This window comes from Dromaius novaehollandiae, chromosome 6 (assembly GCF_036370855.1).
Source record: "Dromaius novaehollandiae isolate bDroNov1 chromosome 6, bDroNov1.hap1, whole genome shotgun sequence".
In the NCBI taxonomy this organism is placed as follows: domain Eukaryota; kingdom Metazoa; phylum Chordata; class Aves; order Casuariiformes; family Dromaiidae; genus Dromaius; species Dromaius novaehollandiae.
Genome location: NC_088103.1, coordinates 35426081 through 35450114, shown reverse-complemented (window position 1 = coordinate 35450114; position 24034 = coordinate 35426081). Strand labels below are relative to the sequence as shown.

The following is a 24034-nucleotide window of genomic DNA, read 5'->3' as shown; positions in this document are numbered from 1 at the left end:
GGAGCACAAATGAGCGACTTACTTCTGATTTTGGCATCACCCTATTGCTATTATTTCACCAGGTGTTTTAATCAAGAGGTAATGTAGTATTGATAATGTAGTATTTTATAGGCTGATGGACTACACAGTGTAGTGGATCATGTCCCTCTGAAACTTAGAACTATATCCACTTTCTCCCTATTCTATAGCCTAGTAAAAATAATCATCAATCTCCCAAGGCTAAACTTCTTGCACTTCTTTTTTTGTACGTATCTTGCAGGCCAGAGCTTGTAAGACATCACAGTTTGCAGCTTTAGAAAGAAAGAAAGGAAAAAAGAAAGAAATCAGACAGCTAAGGGGAGTTTTTACATTCCAAAATTTCAACATCTCTGACCCCTGCACTACAAATTGGTTCAAATCTGTCTCACTCTGGTAACAACCTAATTCACTCTCTTGGAAAGTTTATTGTCAGTGGGATTCTGCTGCCTCTGACTGGAATAAAGATTTCTAGGTCTATGTCCTATGAGCTGTAACTGCAGAAGTCTTTTGCATTTTCTAAGAGAAAGGGACACTTGAAATAGAAGCTTTATACAATGCAATGCTAGAAAGGAGCATTCAAACTACACAGCCAAGGGACTGTATGAAAAATCAGGTAGAGTGTGGAAAACTATCTCTAGGTTTGGGTGTCAAATGATCTGAGATAAACAGGTAGCTTCCATCAATCATTACTACATGAAATTAGGGAAAAAAAAAAAAAAAAAAAAAAAAAAAAAACAGCATCTCCTTTAGAAAGAGGGTCAGTTTTGTTCCCAAGTCAGCTCAGCCTTGAAGCATTCTTCTCCAAGAAAATCGCCCTTCTAAGCGAACTCAGCTACGCTCTTTGAAAGGCTGGGTACAACTATCTCATAGGACCAGCTATTCTATGCAGACACAGAAGGATGCACTCAGAGAGCGTCTACACTCATCTTTGTCATGAGTGTTCTTACTGCTCATCTGTCCTGGCTTGTGTTATAGGATATTGAAGAAATTCCCATACACATAAACAAGCCCATTTAACACAACTGCTGTGTCACTAGAAAAAGACAAAGGCAGCTACTCAGTAAAAGGGAGTGAGATCAGATGAGCCACTTTTATAAACCAGTTCTTGGATAATTACTGGATGGCAGACAGGGCCCTCCCTTTCCATGTCACCGAGCGAACCAAAGGAAGAGTGTTTTGCCAAGGAAGCTGTGAAGCTGATTTGAGCGATTAAAAAGCTGTTTCCCTTTCCCCTCCCTTTCATCGAACATGATATTTTACTGTAATGCATGTGTAAAAAAAGATGGATATGGCTCACAGAACTCAGCATGAATGGTGAAATCAAAGGATTTTGGATAGTTGGGTCAACCAACCACCTATCACCAGAACCTGGAAAATACAACCACCTTTCCTTCACGGTGGAAATGTGAAACAGTGACATGGTCAGAAAAGGATCTAAACCTTTGATACATTTTGCAGGTCTGTATGACTTAAGAGCTCAACAGTTTCCTTCCAAAAGAACTAGATGCTCAAACCTTTTTCTCTGTCTGAAATGCACAGGCACACTGAGGGAAATCTCCAGACTTGGTGCCAAAAAGCCATGTTATAAATGTGGGAGTCTAAAGCTGATTAGAGAGATTTGCAAAAGGACTCAGACTATCTGAAAATCCTGTGAGGTGTCCATCTCCATTGAAAAGTGTGGAATTATTATTGCATATCCAGTCTGTAGGTATTTGGGGCCTGGATTCAGGGATTTTTTAATGACACACAAGAATTTCCATGAAAAATTGACTCTAAAGTTTAAACATCATGCTTTGCAAATAGGACTCATGTTAAATCATCCAAGTCCTTTTTATCTTTGACCCTTCAAAATAAGGGTCTCTAGTTCCTTAACATTACCATACTTTCTGACCTTAAGGAAGGGCTAAGCATTTCTTAAATTATACACAGATGCTACAAAACACCACTCCTACACACACACACACCCGCGTCATCTGATCATCTGGCATGTAGTACAATGTTGAGACCTTGATTCAAGCCTCAACTCCTAGTTTGGAAAAGCAGCATCTGACATGGATAAGCCTGGAGAGAGAACACCATTTGTTTAATCTTCTGCTTTTAAGACAGTCTCCCAATTTTGGAGTCTGACACTTGGGAAGAGGAAAGAAGGACAGTCACAAAGCAAATTTTTAGCAAATAGTATGTGCATGTGGGATCTTAACAGAAAGAAACTGGCTCCTCAGAGGGTGATTCAAAGCTGGAGTCTGAGTCATCCTTTCTCCCCAAGGATTGCATACAGGAACTGTTTGGAGTGGCTGGCTCTGCATTAAGACTGTGTTGTAGGCTAAACTAACTCTCTAAAGGATTGGAAAAATAGGAAGTCTAATGATTGTACCTTTGCCACTGAAGCACTGGGGCAGTTTTTCAGTGTTATTCTAAGTAGCTCTATAACAAATGGTAAAGCAGGAGTTCTGTAATCATCAAAATATTCGCAGTTACCTACACAAGACACCACTGAAAACAGACAAGAAAGATGCACAAGCATGGAGACATGCAGCTATAGGACTGCAAGATATGTACAATGAACTGAGCACATGACACTGATCAGGACCAAAACCAAGGGCATACTTAGTGCCCAGGTAAAACAATTCGTCCGTTGAAGGTTAGATGCCCTTCTCTGCTCACTGAACTGCCCAAAGCAAGCAGAGCCAGAGGGCACGACTCACCAGTAAAACCTGTTTGGAGTGACGCGTTCATGCATGAGCTGCCATTTTCTTCCAAAGTCCATGGAACTGTACAGCTGAAAGACAGAAAGAGAGAGAGAATAAATTTTGAGCAAGAAGAGAAAGGACTGCTGCTCCATCAAGGATTAAAATCAGCTCAAGGAGCAGGAATGGACTGTCCTGCACAGTTATCTACCAACCTCACTGCTGGGGAAGGCAAATAAGGCAATCTCCTCCTCTCACATTTAACCCAGACTGAGGCTCAAAAGCAGGTTGGTGTTTCCAGAACCTTTTCACACATTTCTGTATTTCCTGATTTCAGCTGTCAACACATTCACTTCTGCTGTCATATGACAAAGCTGGCAGCTCCCCTGGCTTTTTCAGCCCAACAGGAAGCCAGTGATTGATGGCATATAAATTCCTAACACCAAATGGGAGGAAAGGCAAATCAGATTAGTTAGCCCGACTATGATGTGGTAGGTAGTGACTCTATACTCAAGGTCATGTTGTGATTTCTTTTCAGGGTGAAGATTACATCTCTCTTCTGTGTGGGAAAGAGAAGGGAATTGTTCCTAATTTACAACTCCTACGTTCAGAACAAGGTCTAAATTTTGAGATAAGCTGGAAATCAATCTACTCAGTAGTTAAATATTCAAGATAGTGAAGTGACTCTTCCTAAAAGGCAAATTTTCAATCTAATGCTCATTTTGTGTCTTCCTGGATAAGAAATGGCACAGTTGTAATTCAACCAAACTTCCATGCAACTCCAGACTAAGTCTCAGACATAGGCTTTTTATATATACTCTGCTTAATACCACAAACAACACCATTCTCCATATAGTTAATCACCCATAATGCCCTCACTCATAATCAAATCATATGTAAGTGCCTTTCCTCCAAGTCTGAGCAATTTTGTTCTTTCAGAAATAAAATTCACTTTGAGAAATAGCCTCTCTGCTTTACAACTAGATCACAAAGAAATACATAGAAGGCAGTGTTTTGAACAGGATTTCAAATAAATTTCATCTAAAATAAATTCTAGCTTAATAAAATGATGGTTGATTGCATGCTAAAAAGGTAGACAACGGAGCCAAGAAACTTATATGTTTGTAATATCCAAACTGTAAGTCCTTAATGGGAAAACAATAGCATGTAAGTAAATGCTGTGCATTTGATTTTGAGTATCTGGATTTATGAATGGGAGACAGGTCCATGTTCAGATTAGAAGGGTTCACAACCTAGTGATATGTACTATGGAACAGCTGTGATGGATGGCTGTGTGTGGCTGGAAAGATAAGCTGTATGTGCTTGCACTGAATATTACAGTTTCTTTAATGGGCAATATCTTTGGCCACAGTGATCTAGCAGGCAGACCAGAGCAGGCCCATAGAACAATTCTATCAACAGAGATGGGGCAGGGCTGTTTCAGCAGTGTCCGAAGCCTGAGGCAACTGATTAATTCTTACTATGTTTGCACTCACCTCTGCAATCTAACCATTGCACTGTATACCTAGCAAAAGGAAAGTCAAAAACTAAAGTTCAGACCCTATCAAATTTCTAATGCAATTGGGTTGTGTAAAGGCAAAAGAATTAGCCCATCCTATTTCTGTCAATGTGAAGTCCTACTTCTACCACTGACAAGTTGAGCTGCTGGCAAATAAAGCACATCAGGGCAAAACAGATGGAAGCAGGTGTCTTCCAATCCTCATGTCAAGATGGGCTCCACTTACGTAGGCTTCACTTCCACCAACATCAGTAGGCTTGTGGTAAGAATTACTAGGTAAGACTTTCTGCCCTGTGCTCTTCAGGAGAGCAGACATGATCTGAGTAGTCCTATCTAGCCTTATTTCTTTGACTCTGTCGCTAGATAAGATACAGCACCAAATAACTATACCTTATCTGGACCTCCTCTGCTTTTTCTGGTCACTTACCACAGTGATAAGTCTAAAAAAGCCTGCCCCAAAAGGAATTCTCAGTAGATAAAAAATAAAGCATCACTTTTCTTTTTTAATTAAAGGAGCTGGGAAAAGAAAACTCTTTATACAAATTCCAGGACAGGCTTATGAAGCCAGCATCAATATTAAGAAAATTACCTTCTGAGAGAACATCCTGATGAAGGAAAATTTTAAAAACCAATAATTGAAAAGCCACGGTCCAGAAGTCAAAACTCTACAGTGCTACAGCTCTGCCTTGACATTAGCACGGTGCCTGGCAGCAACGTTCCTTGGGCCACCTGGCATGGTTTTACACACGCAGGGACCTCTGCGCACGGACTGAGTCACATCAGATGACTTGGCAGCACCTCACTTTTCCTGACTGCGTGTATGGCTTGCAGACCGAGCCAGTGCTGTACAAATCACTGGCTCCAGGCAGTGTAGCCTCAGTCAGCTCCCGTTCACAAGCAAATGGGTCTGGCATCCTTATTGTATTTTGGAACAGTTTAACCATTCTCACCATGACAGTAAAAGGATTAGCAAAATACAACCATTTCCTTAGATTCTCTGTTATCTTTTGCTCCTAGCATTTCTTTTTCTTTTGCAGCTCAACAGCGGTAGCTGCGGACAGCTCAGTGGCAAAAAGCACAATCTCCTTCCAGCTACTCATCTCTCCCACAGTGTCTCATTCAAGGAATATCCTTCTCTCTATCAAGTTAAGAACCAGAGCCCAGCTGCCAAGTACTGCTTTTTTTTCTTTTCTTCTTTCTATTAGATTTCAGGCTGACGGATGGTAGAAGAATTAAATTGAACTTGCAGCCTTTAGGTGAATTCAGATAAAGAGATAAGGAGGATATTATTCATTTGAAGAACTTTTATTTATTTATTCACCTATTTAGTCTAGGCATCTACTTTGAATTTTAAACAGAAGCAAAATGATTGAGTCTTGAAGCTGTATGACAGACCAAGCTGCTGACAGCCCTCTCTGGCCTTGTTCACTTGTATACTATTATTCACAGATGCAAATGTAAAGGTTAATGCTGAATTACTAAATAAAGCACACAATAAAGATTTGTGCAGGCACAAAATTGATCATATATATACCTTCTGTTCACCTCCCTTCTCCCACTAAAAGACACTTTGTAGAGGAGACAACAAATTTAGTGGCAAGTACAGCAGATTTCAATAGAGATTAATTTGCCCTGAGGCTGAATACCAACTGATGGAAGGAAATCAGGTTTGTTCAGTGCCAAGATTTTCCTTTTTCAGAGCTCTGCCCTGGCTCTTTAGAGACAAACAATCTTTGGCATTTCTACCTCCCAGAGCACTCCAACACATCGGCTCACATGATGGATAGATTTCAGCGTAGCAAGAGGATGCACCATTAGGGTATGCCCTTTTTGCAAATCCCATGTGTCATTTGAGCTGTTCTGATGAATGGAAAATTAACTCCATTATGGGTCATAATATTCATCTGGGTTGGTCCTCAGTGAAAGCTCATTCTCATGACTTGAAACAGCTGAAGAGTGGCACACTGAGGACTTGACTAGGCAACAGTTCAGGAGCAGGACCCAGAACGGAAGGACACAGTCTTGGCTCTGAGATAAGGGTGACAAAATTCAGTTTTTAACATGCAAATAAACTCAGCATCCTAAAGCTACCACACAGGCACCACAGTAAACACAGCCACTGCACTCAGCCGGTCCCAGCAGCTGCTGGCTACCTCTGCACCTCTTCCAACAGCCACGTTCCAGCAGCATCCTGAAGGCTGAGGTGCTTCTGAGAACAGGCACTTGATGTTCAAATTCCCTTTTGAGCCCACCTGAATGATGCTTATAAATCCCACATACCCTAGCAGCAGGCAACAGGGGGATTTTATTTGGAATGACCCTAGAGTATCCTGCTTGCCCGCAGTCAGGCATATGACATTGCCCCAGGGCAGATGCCATTCAGGAAGGTGATGGGGCCAGCACTGTATGTCAAATACATATACATTTTAATGTGCTTCAGGCATGATGGAGCACCTGAGGTATAACCCTGAAAGTAGCAGCCTGGTCAGCCTGGTGCAGGATCCAAGAGCAGCTCTGCTTTCACGCCTGGCAGTGAAGTCACCCCAGCTCAGCAGTGCTGGTACAGCCTTGAGAACCACAAGATCTAATGGGTGCTGGGCACTGTGGGAAATCTAGCTACATTCAGGAGTCTAGCCAGAGCTGAAGTTTAAAAAAAAAAAAAAAAAAAAAAGACAAAAAGAAAAGCCATAAATCGAGATGGTACGCTGCAAATGTTCCTCCAAACAGCAGCACGCTGCTCTGCACGCAAGGGCTGTAACACCAGACATCACATCCTCTGACACAGTCCTGCATTTAACCACGAACACGCAATCTGTGTGAGGAGACACCCTGGCAGCCCAAATGACATGCAGCTTGCCTTTGCCACAGGCCAGAGCCTTAGCTCACGCTCACCTTGCTCAGTGCTATTCTGAATCGCAAGGGTATTACACAGAGAGAACATTACTTTTTCAAACTCTAAAAGCACTTGAAACATTTTATCTAATATTGGTAACATTAGTGAATGATAAACAGCAAGACTCTGAGGGAGGCAGCTTTATCCCTGATGTCACATTGGAGGCCAGGAACAGAGGCAACACAAGAAACACTGTCGTAATTACAGGGCTGGAAGGTAGGGAGCTACGCACACACAAACAACGCTGTGTACGAAAAACGCCACCGTGCTGCTGCAGTTCTCCAGGGCAAACTCTCAGGCAACATGTCCTGCTTGCTTGGATGATCTCGTTTGGGGCTGGGATCACCTGTTTTGGGTGTTCTGTCTATTTTCCCAGTGGGATCTGGCAAAAAAATATAAAAAGCTGATTTTCCTCAAGTCCAACTTCTCAGAAGTGGATCAGCAGAATCGATACAGGGGAGAAGATTGAACAACACGGGAAAAACCTGGACCCAACAGGAAGGGATTCAACACCCTAGCACCAGCCATCCACCTCTGAGCTGGTCACCAGGGCTTGTTTAGAGGCCGGAGGGAAACAGGCACTTCTAAAGAACAATTCCCATACTAAGGTATACTCCTGAAATTGCTTATTGCTCATGCCCTAGAAGGCTCTATTTCTCTCCACAGATATGAAAAGTTCAAAGTGGCTAGTTCAGAGGGAGATGCCCTCTGCGGAGGGCAGGCAAGTGATTTAGGCGAGATGAATTTCGCATTAGGTTTCCTGCTCCCATGTTGACCTGCACATTCTTCATGGAGGAAGCAGGCAGAAGACTGAAGATTCAGCAGGAGCTGAGGAAGAGCCAAGCATCCAATAGCCTAGATACACTTTATGACAGCAAGCGGCACACTGAAAATGATATGCATAGACAGACAACCAACAGACAACAGATTGAATAAATTCAGAGAGCTGTGGTATTTGTAGACTTTCTCGCTCAAACATAGAAGAATAATTAGAGCATGATGAGCATACATAGAAAGCTCTATTTCCAGATAAAATCAAATGTTCTTTGTTTCTATAAAATCAGTGCTACTGGCCTGGCCTGGGCAAACATCTGGAGAGAATCTCAGTAGTTTTCTGACCGCCTGCCAACCCTGGAGCACAATTGGATCTTGCAAATAATGGTGTTAGATAAAGTGAACAGGAACAGCTGGACTATGTGCACTTAAAGGAACAATTCATTTATTACACACAAAATTAGACTTCCCACCAGACAATACAACCAGCTGATGATGGAAAGATGCATTCATATTAATCCAGCAGGGTGAGAGCTGGCACAGTGGTAATTACTGGGCAGCAGCTGACACATGGTAACATGATGGAAGGGGAGGGGCAGACAAGCCAGGCCTGCCGAGACCTCCAAAGTGCATGATCCCAAGCAGTTGCTTGGATTGCTTACATGAAAAGATGGCTCTGATCCCAGAATAAAACAAAAGCAAACTAACACCTCCTCAGCCAGAGCTGGTGGGAAAAAATCTATAGGATGTGTGCGTGGGGGGGGGGGGGTGTCTGCCAATAATTCAAAGTGGGACAGAAGAAAAATAAAATTAGGTCAACATTTTCTGTAGGAAATCGGACTGCATGAAAGGGATCTGCAAAGAGTAACTCAGAAAAGCAAGTCTACTGCAGGCTCTTAAATTCTCTTTCCAGAGGGGAAAAAAACACATTATTAGAAAAAATTCAGAAGCTGAGAAACAGAAAAATTTGTAAACAACTCAGAAAACTCTGTCTTCTCTCTCCACTTCTGTGTTAAGGATGAAATTACAAAAGGGGAATAAGCGGCCATCACTAATACATCAGAAAGTTCATTCCTGGAAGGAAAATGAACTTTCTGGAGAAACAAATTCACAAATACTTTTCAGCCTTGAGAACAGAGAACAAAGGAGCCATGTCTAATAACTACCAGAGATGACCCATCACGTGGAAGAAGAGAGCTGTACACAGTACATTCAAAATGCAATGAAAATGATTCAGGAGATGACACCACCAAGCTTCTTCTAAGGGCAAACTGAGCAGCTAGATATTGCAGGAGAATTATTTTGCAATATCTTGGAACTATATACTGTATTGAATAGATGGATGATCCCCACTTCATCTACTGCAGACAGATCCTATTTTCCACAACTAAAATTAGACATAGGAAGGGTTTAATAAGGTTGCCCCTATTTAGAAAAATTACTAAAGCAAATAAAGAAAGAAAGAAAGAAAGCAACAGCATCTGTACTGTAGGAGATAACTACGCTCCAGCAAGTGAAAGGATGTGAGAAATAATTGCATTTCTCTGTTATCTCTTATTTCTTTCATTTGACTCTAAAATGACCACTTTTCATACTCTGCCACTGTGAGATGCCCCTGAAAATCAGATTTATCTAGTCACCATGTTCCCCACTTGTTGAAATTACTGCAGAAATTCCCAGTTGTCAAAGTAGTCTTTTTCTGTTTCAGGATTTCATCATTTGAGCTGCTTAAGGTTCTTTCTTCAGCTCCAGCTGAATCCCTGTGACACGAACTCCCTCTCTATTACTTCTCATTCATGCTGGAAAAACAAACCAAAACAAAAAAAACGCATATCCTCAAATCCTCAAGGAATTCAAGACGGGATAATGCACTCCTCAATAGCAAAGACTGGCCCAGAGATTTCCAACCAGGACTGACAACACATGCTCCACTTCCCCATATTCATTTTTCCATTTGAAATGTTGTAAAATTGTGATTTTCCTCCCTCTCATGGCTCTACATGCTAAATCCACTTACAGAGACCCCGTGCAACCATTCTGCAGCCAGCAGCTGCAGTGCCTTTGGGAGCAGAGCAGGCTGGGAAACCTCATGGGAGCAGAACATCAAAAGAAAAAAGACAGAAGAAAGAAGAACTGGATGAGAAGAGATAGGATAGATGTGGTATAACCATAAAGACAGCAGGTGGTACTGCAGAAACATGTCCTACTTCCAAATCACAGTTTGCATCTTATCCTCCCCTCCCACCCTCCATGCATCCCTTTCTGCAAGCAGCTGGATCCCTCTCCCAGCACCAGAATAGCATTTAAGCTGCAGTGCCCACACAGCTCTGTTTCTCAGGTCCGCCTGTGAGGCAGGACACGTCACTTGCAGCGCAACAGGGACAGGTCTTACGTCTAAATTAAGGTCTCAGTGGGGTGACTGAAGTCAGCTCAGGAACAACACTTTCCATAAAAGGGGCTCTCTTTCACACAGTACGATGGACTGCACTCAAGGATAACAACCAACTCACAAGCAACGATACCGTCTGCACTTGTTCTTCCAGCTCCTCCCAAGGAAGTATCTGTCCTTGCCACCCTGCTTTCCTGAGGCTCCAGAAGACCAAAATCTGAAGGTGTGTATGCTTCTGGACCATTACAAAAGGAAAAGGAGAGCTCCTCCCTGTCTTCTCTTGCCACAGGCTGCTGGAAATCACAATTCAGGTCCTTGCTCTTGCACTCAAGAGCCTAAAAATAAATCCCACTTCCCAAGCCAAAAGATTCTTGCAGCAGCTGGCAGAGCTGAGCTTAGGAGAAAGTAGTCTACCAGCACCCTATTTATGGGCTTTGTTTACACAGAGTTGTAAAAACTAGTAATTGTAATGAAAACAAATGGACTGGTTTATGTCTCCATTTTGATTTCTTTTCCAGGTGATTAAAGGCTGCATCAAGAGCACTCATTAGAGCCCAAGACTCCTCTCTAACATGGTACAGCCAGATTGTCTTAGATACTGAGAGACAACGTGTCCACTGCCTGGTGCATGTCAGAGACCCACCAGAGCTGCGCATTCCCCTACAGATGCTGCACAGTGGGAACGGCACTGGGAATATACACCCTTTTGATGAGAAACTAGTCTAGGCAAATTAAAAACTGCATGCATTTCCCTCATCTGTTTTATACAGAAAGACTGTATCAGAAAACAGGAGGTTCTCTTCATGCTCTAAAAGCTGTTACTGGAATATTTCACATGCTGGCTGGCAAAAGGAGGGGCTTAGGAGGAAAGAAACTCAGTCTCCAATCATTCTTATAGGAAATTGGTGAGGATCTTCTGTGCAAAAACCCCAGAACTTTGAAAATGTTTGGTTTGAAGTTGTAACTGTACGGTTCAACCCACACCTAGCTTATAAAGAATCCAGGTGGGGTAAGGCAATGCACTAATGTCATGCTCAAGGTTTTACTGTTAAAAGCATGGCTCCACTCAAAGCATTGGAGTCTGTTTAAACCTAATGCTCAAAGCAAGACTTGCCTCTCTCTGTTTCTCCAGTTCATGTCCAAGTAAAAGGAAATTGGATTAAGCTGGTGAAAAAAATAATGCCTACTCAAAATCCATTGGACTTCAATTTTTCTTTAGCTTAATTGGTACTAAGCATACTCAGCCAAAGATTGCCATTTCTGCTGAGAGCACAGCTTATCTTTTGCTTTTCACTGAGGGATGTGTTTGTAACGGAACAAGAGCTGCAGATACAGCTGCAACAAGAGCAGTGACATAAGTGAGTGTCACTAAAGGAGTTAAGGAATGTTTCGCACCTAGGTGAAAAACAGTCTCTCTCTTTCCCCCTTTCTCCCAACCCAAAAATTTTGGAGTCATTCAGAACTGGGATGAGAAGTTACTTTCAGATTTTTTTTTTCTTAAACGGAAAATCTGGAGAAAAGCACACGTTCATTTTGGTCAGTCAAAAAATATCATCTGAATCACATCTAAATAGATTAATTTTAACAATTTGCAAAAGGTACTATAAACAGAAATGCCACTCTGAGGGAAAGCTGAGTTTTTTGAAGACTTGTTTGTTCCCTTCTTCATGCCATTTCAACCACTTCGGAAAGAGCTCTGGAGTCTGGGGGAAGACTATAGTTGAGCAATTTGTTGACATTGACCCCTTTCTGATGGAAGTCTGGGCTTCAATAAGGCTTATTAACAAAACACAAAAGAAAAACAAAAAAACAAAAAAACAAACCCTATCTCCAGAGCCTGAAAATGGAGAGACAAGACAGAGATGGGGTGGAGAGCAGGCAGTGCCCAGGAGCAGAGCTTCCTGCATCAGCAGCGCAGAGCAGGGTGCGATCCGATCACAGAAAGGGTCGGGGATCCGGAACGGGAAAGGGAGGGACGACACCAGCAAGAAGAGAGATCAGAACGGGAAGGGGCTGGCAGAGCGCTAACTCCTGCTACCAGGACCTACAAGGTGCACAGGTGAAGATTTTTACTAGTTTTTTTTCTGCTGACAGGCCAGAAAGCCCGAGTCACCAGGCTCAGCTGGAGGCAGAGGAGGGTTGCAGGCTGCTCCTGTCTTCCCCAGCTGCTGCTTCACTCTCTCTTTCCCTAGGATCAGCTCTTCAACAGTGGCAAAAGACTGAATCAGCTCTGATGGTTGCTGACTTTTTTTCCCCTCTGAGACAGGCCAGTCGCTACCCCCAGCTTCTTCTCAGCTTAAATTCATCAGGCAGTTTCTAGCCCAAGGTCTGTGCTAAGCAGTTCCTCCGCCCGCAAGGATATGCCCAGTGGGACCACACGGCACGGCCATGCGCCAGGCAGCTCCGTGCCCTCTCACCCCAGCAGGAGCATCTTGTTCGCTCCTGAGGACCCCACACTGCACACTCACAAAAGCCCCTCTTCACCCTCAATGTTTATACTCCAAAAGTTTAACAATAAGAGAAAAAAATGGAAAGCACATGTCTAACGAGAAGATTTTTCATTCAAATATGCTTTATTGTGTGATTCATGCTTTTAATTAAAGTGCTAGCATCTGGGTATATTCGTCGCTAATACAGAACAATCCTTCATGTTTATTGAGCGTGAGACTACAACAGGCTGAGCAGGACAGTCTCTGGCATTAGCCAGAGCAGGACATAAAGCTAAGGTCACTTACTGGCTCTCCCCTCCTTCCCGATAACTAACCCCTGCGGGACTATCAGTAGGGTAACCTCCATACCATGCAGGATAGGGTTTAATGGAAGGGATTTTTTTCAGACTAGTGAAAGAATTAGATTTCACACCACCAAAACACCTTTCAAATTCACATAAGATTTTGCTGATTCTTTGTTTAGGTGGAAAAAACCCACCATTTCTGAAAACGTATACATGGACTGTAAAGAAGAGGGTTTTAAATTGCATTCGGAATGGCATTTTATTCTGAGATGTAATTCTTTTCATATAAAAAAGTTCACATAGCTTGAAAGAAATAAAAATTATTCGGGCTCAAGCAGCATTTCTCATTTTAACAAAATTAAAGCCACAAGTTTTGCTCCAGGTGAAACTGTACATTGGTTAACGCTCCCTCCCCCCGCTCCCCACCCCTGCAATTCATCTGCAGTTTTCCATTCATTAGCATTTTCATGGGGAAGGGACGTCACTCAAGACAGTTCCTTTCAAATATCCTCTCAGACAGCTGACACTATCCAGCTCACACAAGAGAAAACACATAAAGAATTTGCCCCAGCTGAGCTCACATCCTCCTCACCAGCAATCCCACAGACCAGAAAGCAAAGCTGTCCCACTCAGTCTCACCCCGAGAGAGGGCAATGTCCAATCTTTTCATACAGGTTTTGTCTCACAAGCTGAAGGGCAGCAAACTTCACACATCCCTAGCATCTGCAACCCTCTTCTCACTGTGGTGCAATGCAACTCATTTTTCTTTACAATTCAGAGCAACTGCGCAAACTAACCACATTTTTCCAGCTTACTCACCCTACTGCCTCCCCCTCAGCCTGAGACCATGAGCTCTATAAAGGATCAACCACAAAAAGAAGTGACCATTTCAAAGCTTTTATTGTCCACTGATTAGCACCTTCCAAAGAGAGGAATCTGGCTGGGATCATACCAGATTTTAGAAGCTGACAAGTAACTCTTGTCCTCCTCAGGGAAAAGTGAGAAAACGGCAGCATCGCACTAGCCTATTGTGCCTAGCACACTATCTATAGGCTCTCACAAAAACAGGGCAAACAAAGGTTGAGCTACTGAAACCAGATACTTTCTGAGGACTGAGGAAGCCTGTGGCTGGGAACTGAATACCTACAGGATGCCCCAATTAATCCCGCTCTGATCCCACCCTCATCTGCTGTCAGAAAACATTTCAGCCTCTCAGCACGCCAACATGATAACAAAAAAAGCTGTGAAGCTCCAGAGATTTGCTCCCTGCAGCGACATTAGTGCATCAGCCCAGCAGGTTCACAGGCCAATGCTGTGTGTTCAGGGAAGCTAAGCACTTCCCTTTCCTTGGCATGGATTTCACTCAGTCTGAGGCAAAGATGCGTAATGCAGGGAATGCACCACAAGCACCAGTGCCAGAGTGAACTTGGAAGGAAGTCAGGAAAAGATAATAACAAAAGTGACCCAAAGAGAGAGACTCCAACAGCTGAATATGCAGAATTTCTCCAGGGAGTGTCAAAAGGAAGCACAGAACTGTGTATCTGTATGCAAATAGTATAGCACCAAGCAAGGAGGGAAAGCTTTGAAGGGATTCAAGATGGATGAATCAGAAAAAGAGGTAAAATTAAGAGAAGAGTATAAAGAGCAGGCTGGCATGGGTGAGAAGGCAGAGACAAGCAGTTCTAATCCTCAGAGACCCTTCCTAGATACAGTTCCTAAAACAGATCAAAACAAGCATTGCAAATACTAATTTTTATAACTTCCTTTCCACTTTATCACTGGTCTCTATCACTTCTAATGGCAGTGCTGTCTGCAAAGGGGCCAGAGGGCCATATTCTCAGCTCTGCCTGCTAAGAGATCCGCAGGATGGCAAAACTGACATTCAACTGCAGGAACTCCAGCCGGCTTCTGCTGGCTGGGCCTTGCACAAACATAAAACAGACCTTTATTGACTGCTCGGTAGCCAAGAATGGCCACAACACAGCTCTTTTGTGCAATGGATATGCCCTGGATCCCATCCTGAAATGTCCCTGGGAAGCAGCAGTGGATGAAGGGGCACTGCTTAGGACCTCTGCAGGTCCTGCACTGGAAGGAATCCTCTGGACAACCTGGTCCCTGTACACAGCACGAATGCTCTGTCCTGTCTGAGACAAGGGCCAGATTCTGGATCAGAAATGCCACAGATCACGGCCCACCACAGTCAATGGGAGTCTTGTGTTCTCCAAAATAGAGTGCACACATTACCAATAGCACAAGACATCTGTGACTGTGAAATAACTTCTGTGAGTGAAAAGATTATAAAACAAGGTAAAGAACAGCTTCTTCTCACAGTGTCAAAAATTAAGCTTTGTACCAACAGATACTATCTCCAACACAAAAACCCTAGCTCCTGTACTATTTTGCATAATTCATTCTTTTAGGCTATCCTCCTTATCCCACAATTGTCACATCCTATTCTACAATAAATCAAGAGAACTAGAATTTAGAGGCGAAAAGGCCCATAAGTCTTGATTCATTGGATTTTTCAAGTGCCAAAGCAAACCTGAACATACATAATGACAGGCATTGCAGTTGCTTTCAACCTTATTCTCTTCCTCTCCCCTGCCAGCCCTTGTCTCCACCAGAGGCTTTGCTAGGCTCAGAGATGCCCTCCAGTGCTCATCTTGTTACAGCACTCAAAGTCCTTTGGGGTAGTTCAGTTTGGCCAGTCAGCCAAATTTCTCACTGGCCAGATTCCCTGGCAACCCACGCATTGACAATAGGCACCTATGGAAGGTAAAAGCAGAGCCTGCTTACACAAGCACCCATCTCTGCACACGCAGAGACACACACAGAGACACACACACATACACAGCCAAGCCAGATATCATGTGTCCGGTAGTGTTTCAAATTTGAAAAGCTCCAGGGGAGTATCCTTTCCTGTATCCTGAGCAGTGGGTGGTCTCAAGGGAGACAAGAGATGTCATCCTCCCTGCACTTCACAGTGACTCGGTTCATCTTGATCTAACCATGCAGAGGAGACTGACAATACCACCCATCGCCCCCATGAAGGGAAGCATACGGGTGCTTACGGGAGGAACCCAAATGAACAGCATCATTGTAAATGCCAGCCACCATCAGAAACAATTTAGCTTGACAGATGTAGCAGAAACTGTCACTGCACTGAGGCATCACTGCCAGAAAAATCACCAAATGAGAAACTAGCATGTTTCAAGAATCCCTTAGGGCTACTGGGCATACACCATTTACACTGTCATCTCTGATTCATCCATCATCCAGTCCTTGCAGTCACACAGTAGAAACTTGCACCTTTGGAATAAGTGAATCTGCACTTCCAGATCATGCAAGAAAAAGGAAGCTCTTACCTAACCTCTGTTTGCAGCTCTCTAGGTTTTTATATATTGCAATGCTTGTATTTAAGCTAGTTTACCCCATTTAATTCAAACTCTAGTTAACTTCAATCCACCTGATCGAACTCAGAGAGAAAAAAAAAAACAACAGTAAGCAAACCCAATCCAAGGCAACAGTCATTTTAGCACGTGTCACCAAACTTGATATATGTAACTGTAAATCCCGAAGCTGGCCAATATTCACAGTGATGGTATAGCATAATTCATAGGATAAGGGAAGGCTGCAGAGAAAGCATAAAGCAGGCTTCATGCTGTCACTAAAGAAAAGCACAATCCAGCTGGCTAGGGAACATCAGGCTCAATTTTGCAGCAGCAGAACTTTCATTTATGTCAAATTTGTGCCTTTGGATATGTGTGCGTAGCTCGTGTGGACTTGCACAGAGATCTGAGGAAATCATCTGGCCTGAAGCAAGCGCTGTGTTAGTAAGAGGACAGAACCAGAGTCCTGATTCGGCAGCAAACTTTTGATGACACCAGTGTGCTTCTACGGTATGGCAGGAAAGTCCCTTTGGGTACATTGTTTTCTGCTTAACATGTTATCTGTACGTGCTGTCTGTTATCTCTTGAACACTGTACACAAGTACAAAATGCTACCAAACCCACATTCGGATGGTTTATGATCTCCGAGCCTCTGGCAGAGATGAGCCGCCCAAGGTAGGAGGCTGCGGGTACAATCAGGTTTTCCTCCCTGTGCGCTAAAGAATCGAAGGACTTCATACAAAGCTTCAAGGTTGGTTTGTTTGTTTTTTTCCAGTTGTCCTTCTTCTCTCAAAAATATCACCCTCTGTTTTGCTCCCTCTGCTTCTCCTTTTATCATACCCACAACAGTTTGGATGTGCTGAAATACTACTGCATCATGCCCTAACTTTCATTTTATAGCCACCCACAGTCCTATAAAAATCAACTGAACACAAACCCAAAGAATTTTACTACACATCAAGAACATGTTGTAACTAACACAGAACTGCTCCAGGGCTCACACTGCAAAACTTCAAGCACATACACGCACACACACACACCCCTGCCATGACCAGCCGACCAGCCTGCGCCCAGACAACCTATACGGAAAATCAGGTTGAGTTATAGAGCAAAATGCAACAGAAGACATGCAACATTTGCAATGATTAATACGGATCCCTCTTGGAAGGGTAAATGGCCCGCAGCAGAGCAGTGCTGCATACTGGAATCGGGAGATTACACGAGAATCTTATGCCCTTTGTTTTGTTTTTCTTTAAAAATAAAGTTTCTGGTCTTACTGACTGGGAAGAAACATTTGAAAAAAACATGATTCCCAAGCACTAAAGCACCAGGAGAAATATAAGAGAGCACAACATTCAAATGTGGCTCTTGATTTTTTTTTCCCTGCCAAACTCATGACTTTGAAAGGACCAACCTGCGTTCCAACCCCTCGGGACTGGTAATTCTGAGACGCTAGACCTGGAAACACACACACTGGCCTTTCTTTCCATCGTCTCAGACCCAGGCAGACTGAGGCAATAAGCAGGAAAAGCTGAACCCCGCATGGGTTACCACTGCGAGTATGGGCCTTTTGAATTGTCCCTGCCCACTGGGGAGGGAGGATGGGGGCGGCGGGGGAAGGACTTAAGGCTGTGCCCCCGGCAAGTTGATTCCCCTCATTAGCATTAGTTACATGCAGTTTGTATCAGAATTAAAAAACCTAGCAGAGGTGAATTTTCATACATCAGGGTTGAGCAATGGAAACAAATAGTTCCCTTTGCATAAGCAATGGCTTGCACGCAGGCAGATGAGACCACCAGGGACTCTGCAACTCTCAGCAGGCAGATTTTAGGGAAAAAAAAAACCAACCTTGTACACTGAAAAGGAGTAAACAACATCTATCTTGTTTTCTTGAGGGAACAGAATACCATACATGTTTTCAAGCCAAATCCTCCAATGGTGTAAATCAACATTTCCCTGCTAAATCAATAGAGCCACATTGAATTTCAGCTGTTACATACATGACCGCACACATCTTTTGTAAACTAGCTCAGGTGTGCCATTAGATGAGAACATGGTCCATTTGCCTGCTGAAACCAAGCACTGGAGGCAGAGATAGTTTGGAGTGACTCACAAAGGGGAGCAAAAATAAAGCCAGAAAGACAGACTTATTTGCAAAAGAGAATCTAAAACAAAACTAGGGCCACATACCAGCTTCCAGTATTAGAGAAGTCTATTTCACACACAGCAATTAAATTATTTGAAATGAAACATGAGCTTCTTGGGGTACCACTGTGCTACACTAAAACAAATGGCACCGTCCGCCCTACCATACCTTTACAATTACAGCATTTGCTGACATGAAATTCCCACAGGGAGGTTTTATTAAGGCTGTAAGGTCTACCAGAGTCTGAAGTCTAAGGAGCGATGAAGTTGCAGGTAGAGAGACTCCTATTATCTTTTCTACAAGACAACGTGGGCCAGCAGAAAGGGAAACAGAATACGATTTAGTCAGTCAGGGTAACTTCATCACTCTGCCACCAGTCATCTGGCCAGTCTTGCATAGCTCACTTCACCCTCCTGTGCCTCAGTTTCCCCTTAGCCTTTCTCACTGCCTTGTCTGCTCCGCCTCTGTATTGGCAAGGACCAACTTGTCATTTCTGGACCCTTTAAACACTCTTCCCATGGCAGTGGTATATAACACGACCAGGACAGGACTGTGTATCACAGGTACTGCTGGGTAAACCAAGTGATTCCTCCTGGCCATGGCATGAAGAGAGGTACTGAGAGCTGCATGGTGCAGAAATCACCAGGGCATCCTGGGATTTACAAAATTCAATTACTTCTCTCAGAAGAGCAGTGGAGAAGAAATGTCATCCACTGCCTGTGAACCTCTTCTGCAGTTCTTCTTTTGGCTCTGAGATATGTACTTCTCAGATGCATAAAAAGAATTTGCTAAGATACACTTTCGAATCCTTCGTGACTGAAAATGTAGTTATATTAGCAGCTAGAAGTAAAATAGTGGCACAGACCTTGGTCCTCAGTACTGCCAAGTACGTTCAAGGCTCTGAGTCAGGCTGAGGACTGCACACCACCTAAAGGTTACCACCCTTTGACAGTTCATCTAGCTCTTTTCCCAAGCATTTGTATTTTTTTCAGATTATGCAAATACACCAAACATTCAGCAGCTGCTACACACAAAGCTGAAACACCCCTGCACTAGGGGCTGGACTGAGAGCAAAGCATAGCCTGCTATTCCCAGGCCAGCTACTCCCACTCCTGACCGAGAGCTCCTGCTCTGGCACACAGAAATGCTCGCTGTCAGGGACACCCCAACCAGTTGTCCCAGCTCTTGGTCGCTGATGACTTTGCAAATCGGCATGTGTGGGTAGGGGTGCAATGGGGAAGAAGTGCATCGTCTCCCCGCAGTATCGCCCAGCTGGCTGCCTCAAGGACACTAGTCTATCCCATCCCAGTCATCCATCTTTGCGGACGTTACAGATGAAAGCATTGTCATATAAAGTGGCCTACTGCCATTCTAATGTGCAATACTTCTAAACAGCGAGGTCTTACACTGTCAAGGCAATGTGCAAATATTAATTAATGTCACCATTACCCAGACAGAAAGTTCCTGTTGGGCAGATTTTCCAACAGCTCTCAGGCCTGAATCACTGAGAGTAATAGGAGCTGCTGCCTCCTGGATCCCTCTGGCTAATGTGACCCTTCCTGGTTAACCAAACATAACAGTTTTCCAACCGCAATCTTCCACAAAGCACTCTTGGTCCAAGGGAATTAAAGGGTGTCTCTGTATTCAATTCTACGTGCCCAGAGTCATAACTTCAGGTGCTGGGAGACACACATTCCCCCAAGCTATGGCTTTAACATCCTGAAGTGTTAAAAGAAGATGACAGAACAGCTAAAGCCCAGGGAGTGAAACTTCCTAGATTCCCAACACTAAAAGCCCACATGCCCACACATGACTTGCATGTCCCTGCAGGCCCTTTGCAACACTGAAAGCTTGCCTATATGAACTCTTCATACTCTAGTTTGTAAGGGCTCACATACTTACCTGCCTTAATCCAGATAAGCACTTATGCATAACCTTAAAATCAGGCCAAGGCTCAAGGATATGGCTGCTCTGAGGTCAGGATTGCCTTTCTTCTACTAAGTTCTACATTTTACAGATAAATGCTATTCAAGGTGAAATTTTAATGACAATTCACTTGAGCTTTTTAAGTATATGTTCATTGTCACACGCTCCTTTCTACTACCTCAGCTTTGGTATTTTTGGCAGAATTAACCCTGTTGTTCTTTGGCCTGGAAAAATCAATCACAGATTTCTAAACTCCAGCACCACATTGACTCAATTCAATGACAGGGGCAAGGAGTAATATTATCTGTAATTCTGTTCAACAGGTTTTAGAGTAGACTTAATGGTACCATCCAGCCAGGCAAAAAATGAGATAGAGCTTTCAAATGCAATATGGAAGGCAACGCAAAAGGTGGGGGGAAAAAAGGAGAAGGAAATAAAAGGCAAAAAGGTCAGGGAAGCCCTTCTGGATTCATCTCATTTCACTGAGGCAGCCTGGTAGATAACTCACTCATCCATGCAAACAAATCCCGTTAGAGATTATAAACAGAAGGATCTTGATTACAGAAGAAAGGAGAGAGAAAATAAGACATCACTAGAGGTGAAAACAGCTAAGGATTGGGAATTTTATCTTTTCTTGCACATTGTATTTGCCCTCTCCTCCTAAGCAAGGTGTCATTACAGGCCCTAGCCGCAACAGTAGGAATTAGGGAACTTTATACTTTTTTTTTGCTTTGATCATATTGGGGTCATATCACATGTGACCCATTTTCCGCAAACCCAGACAGCAGGGTGGGCTTCACATCAGGTGTCTATCTGTCCTACCTTCTAATTTCAGGTGTCTACAAGGCAAATATTTAAACTTGAGTAATATAAATTACTTCCTTGACAGTCAGTGGAGGCCTAGTCAATACAGTCAATGAAGCCTAAGGTGCAACATCCCTCATCGTAGAACAGCCACCTACATTTGCTCTAAAAAATTAACCAGGACTATTTTGTAGATCAGTACCAACTCTTGCAGGGAGCCTAGACACCTAATTCAGGCATACATGGCTACATTTCAGACCCTCAAAGTGAGGTGAAATAAATCCTGCCTCAGTGTTCTTATTCTTGAACCTTTCTCTTTCCTTCATGTTTATTCCCATCTTCTGTATTTATAACCATTCCTTGCCACGCTCAGCCTCCAAATAGAATCAATATATAGCCATGACTCAGTGTGGTCCAGCAATCAACCACTGGATCTCTGACACAATGAACTAAGTTTCTTTAGCAGTAGAGCACATTTCAGCATTGAATGTGTCTCAGTTCATTTATCTCTATATTTTCATTCTCAAAGAAAAGCCTGTTCACAAAGTATCTATATCATAAATATAAAGCAATAAGAAAGTCTGTTCTAGCCAAATCAAGTTTCACAAGCAGTTACTTTCTGTTTGCCACCACAAATCATCACAAGCCCAAAGTTCACTATTCTGCTAGGACAAAATTCATAAGGGAACTTCTGAAGTAGAGCCAGTGCTGCATAATTTAATTTCTCATCACCCATTAAAACTGCCAGGCTTATCATAATCAGAATGATAAATGCAGAGTCATACATCTTTTTTCCAACAGTAATGCCCATCAATACTTCAAATGCAAACAATTGTGACATTTGACTTTATAAAAATTACCTGGTGCACCAACACCACTTAATTAAATCATTTAAAAACTGCTTTTGTTACATTTAATGAATGACATATTATACTGCAATGAAACATGCAGCAATACAAATACTTCACAATGCTAACAATTAAGGCTCACTTCACTTACGGCAATTGACAACACAAGTGCTCCTCACTTCATTCAGTTTGTGCATTCCAAATGAACTGGTTAGCGAAAAGGGTGCTTCTTTGCTAATGAGTTTTGTAATCAAGGCATCTATTTTAATTTCAAATTGGCTAGATTGGGGGAAATTGCTGAAGTAAATGACTGGTTCTAATTAGGATTATAAAAATATTCATCATGCAGCAGAATTAGCGCAAGGTCTTGATTTCCCTACATTTGCATTTAGCTTTAGTTTAAGAGTGGAAAAAAACTCCTGATAAATTGTCTTCCTTTTAATGAATTGAACAAACACTATATCTGTTTTAGTCGTCCTTTCATTTAAAGGCACTGATACATATTCATGATTTGTAAATGAAGTTAAGTGATTTTGATTCTTCAGGTCATTACCATATTGAAGAAGAGACTTCCGTAAGTTGCCTTTAAATATTCTCAATCTCAAGGGTTTGGTTTGGTTTGATTTTTTTCTTTTTCTTCCTTTTTTTCCCCTTCTTTTTTTACTGCACTAACATTTCAGCTTATCTGTTTGATGGAGCCCTGCCTGCCTGGGAGAGCTGCTGGCAGGTGGCTTGTCCAGCAAAGGACACATGATGTTTTTGTAGAACCTGATGTTCTCAGAAGAGCATTCAAAAGGCAGAGAGATGAAAGGCGTATTTGTGGTTAAGTCATGGGAACAGGACTCAATCTGGGTTCAGTTTCTGACTTTGTTACAGTCCTCAGCGGTAGTCAGGCAATGAAACACTTTAATGACCCATGCCTGAATACACTATGGATACTCTGGGGACAATGCTTTGTCTGTCAGCTTCACATTTAAGTGTAAGCTCTCTGGGGCAGGGATTGCTTCTTACTATGCATGTGTAATACCTAGAACAACAGGCCAGTCAGTGTGCTGGAGAGCCCCAAGTGCAGCTACTGTAACATGGCCTACACTAAACATGAAATACTAAGCATTCCTTCTGGCAGAGCAACATCGTCACATTATTTCATTCCTCAATCTGATAGGGCCTGTAGGAGTTGTTATTGTAGCAGCTTCCTCTATTTCTTTCCCCTCTGGGGAGAGAAGAATACAAATACAGTAGGTGTATCTGAGGCCTTACTTTGCGGGGCGCTCACATGCCAGAGTGATTGGTACAACACAAATTTGAAAGCTGAATGTTGTATCCATAGGACTGAAGCCACAGCCATCACGCTCTTCAGATGTCAAATGAGCCATGAGGAGAAATGAGCCCCCGTGTGTGCTCTCATGTCATACAATGAAATAGCAATTCTACCACAAGGGGCCATGCAGGAGCACAAAGGGCTTTTTCTCCTTGTTAAATGTAGTGTTGACATCTTGCTAAGGCTGAGTTTTACTCAAGACATGGGGTTTTGAGCCATGCTGATGGAAGCAGGACTTGCTTATATCTATCCACCCTGACACTGTCGAAAAAATCCGAACCTTGGTGCCCAACGCTGTCCTGGGAGCCTGGGCCCAAACTCCGGGAGAGAATTTCACCTGGCAGCTAGGAGACACTGCCTCTGGGGCTCTGGTTCTTTGTGTCCGGGCTATTAAAACTCTCCCACGTAGTCACAGTGTTATCTGCAATCCTTTTTGATAAATTCAGCGGTGTCTAATCAAGATAATCAGGGCTCTGACATAAAACATTCAATTTTCAGATCATAATTCGCCACATCTCCAGCACTGAAGGAACATCCCCAGCCAGACCCGATACTCTCTGCCAGGTGCAACTCAGTGATACAACAG

At 43.0% G+C, this 24034-nt stretch overlaps 1 protein-coding gene across 1 annotated transcript in view; it reads right to left on the bottom strand.

The window, feature by feature from the left end:
- The window catches only part of SORCS3 (sortilin related VPS10 domain containing receptor 3), a 321068-nt gene that overhangs the window by 114245 nt on the left and 182789 nt on the right, over positions 1 to 24034 (bottom strand). Inside the window, exon 5 of the mRNA XM_026117524.2 lies at positions 2724 to 2797. Coding sequence (XP_025973309.2) covers positions 2724 to 2797 — 74 coding nt within the window. The remainder of the gene's footprint in view (positions 1 to 2723; positions 2798 to 24034) is intronic.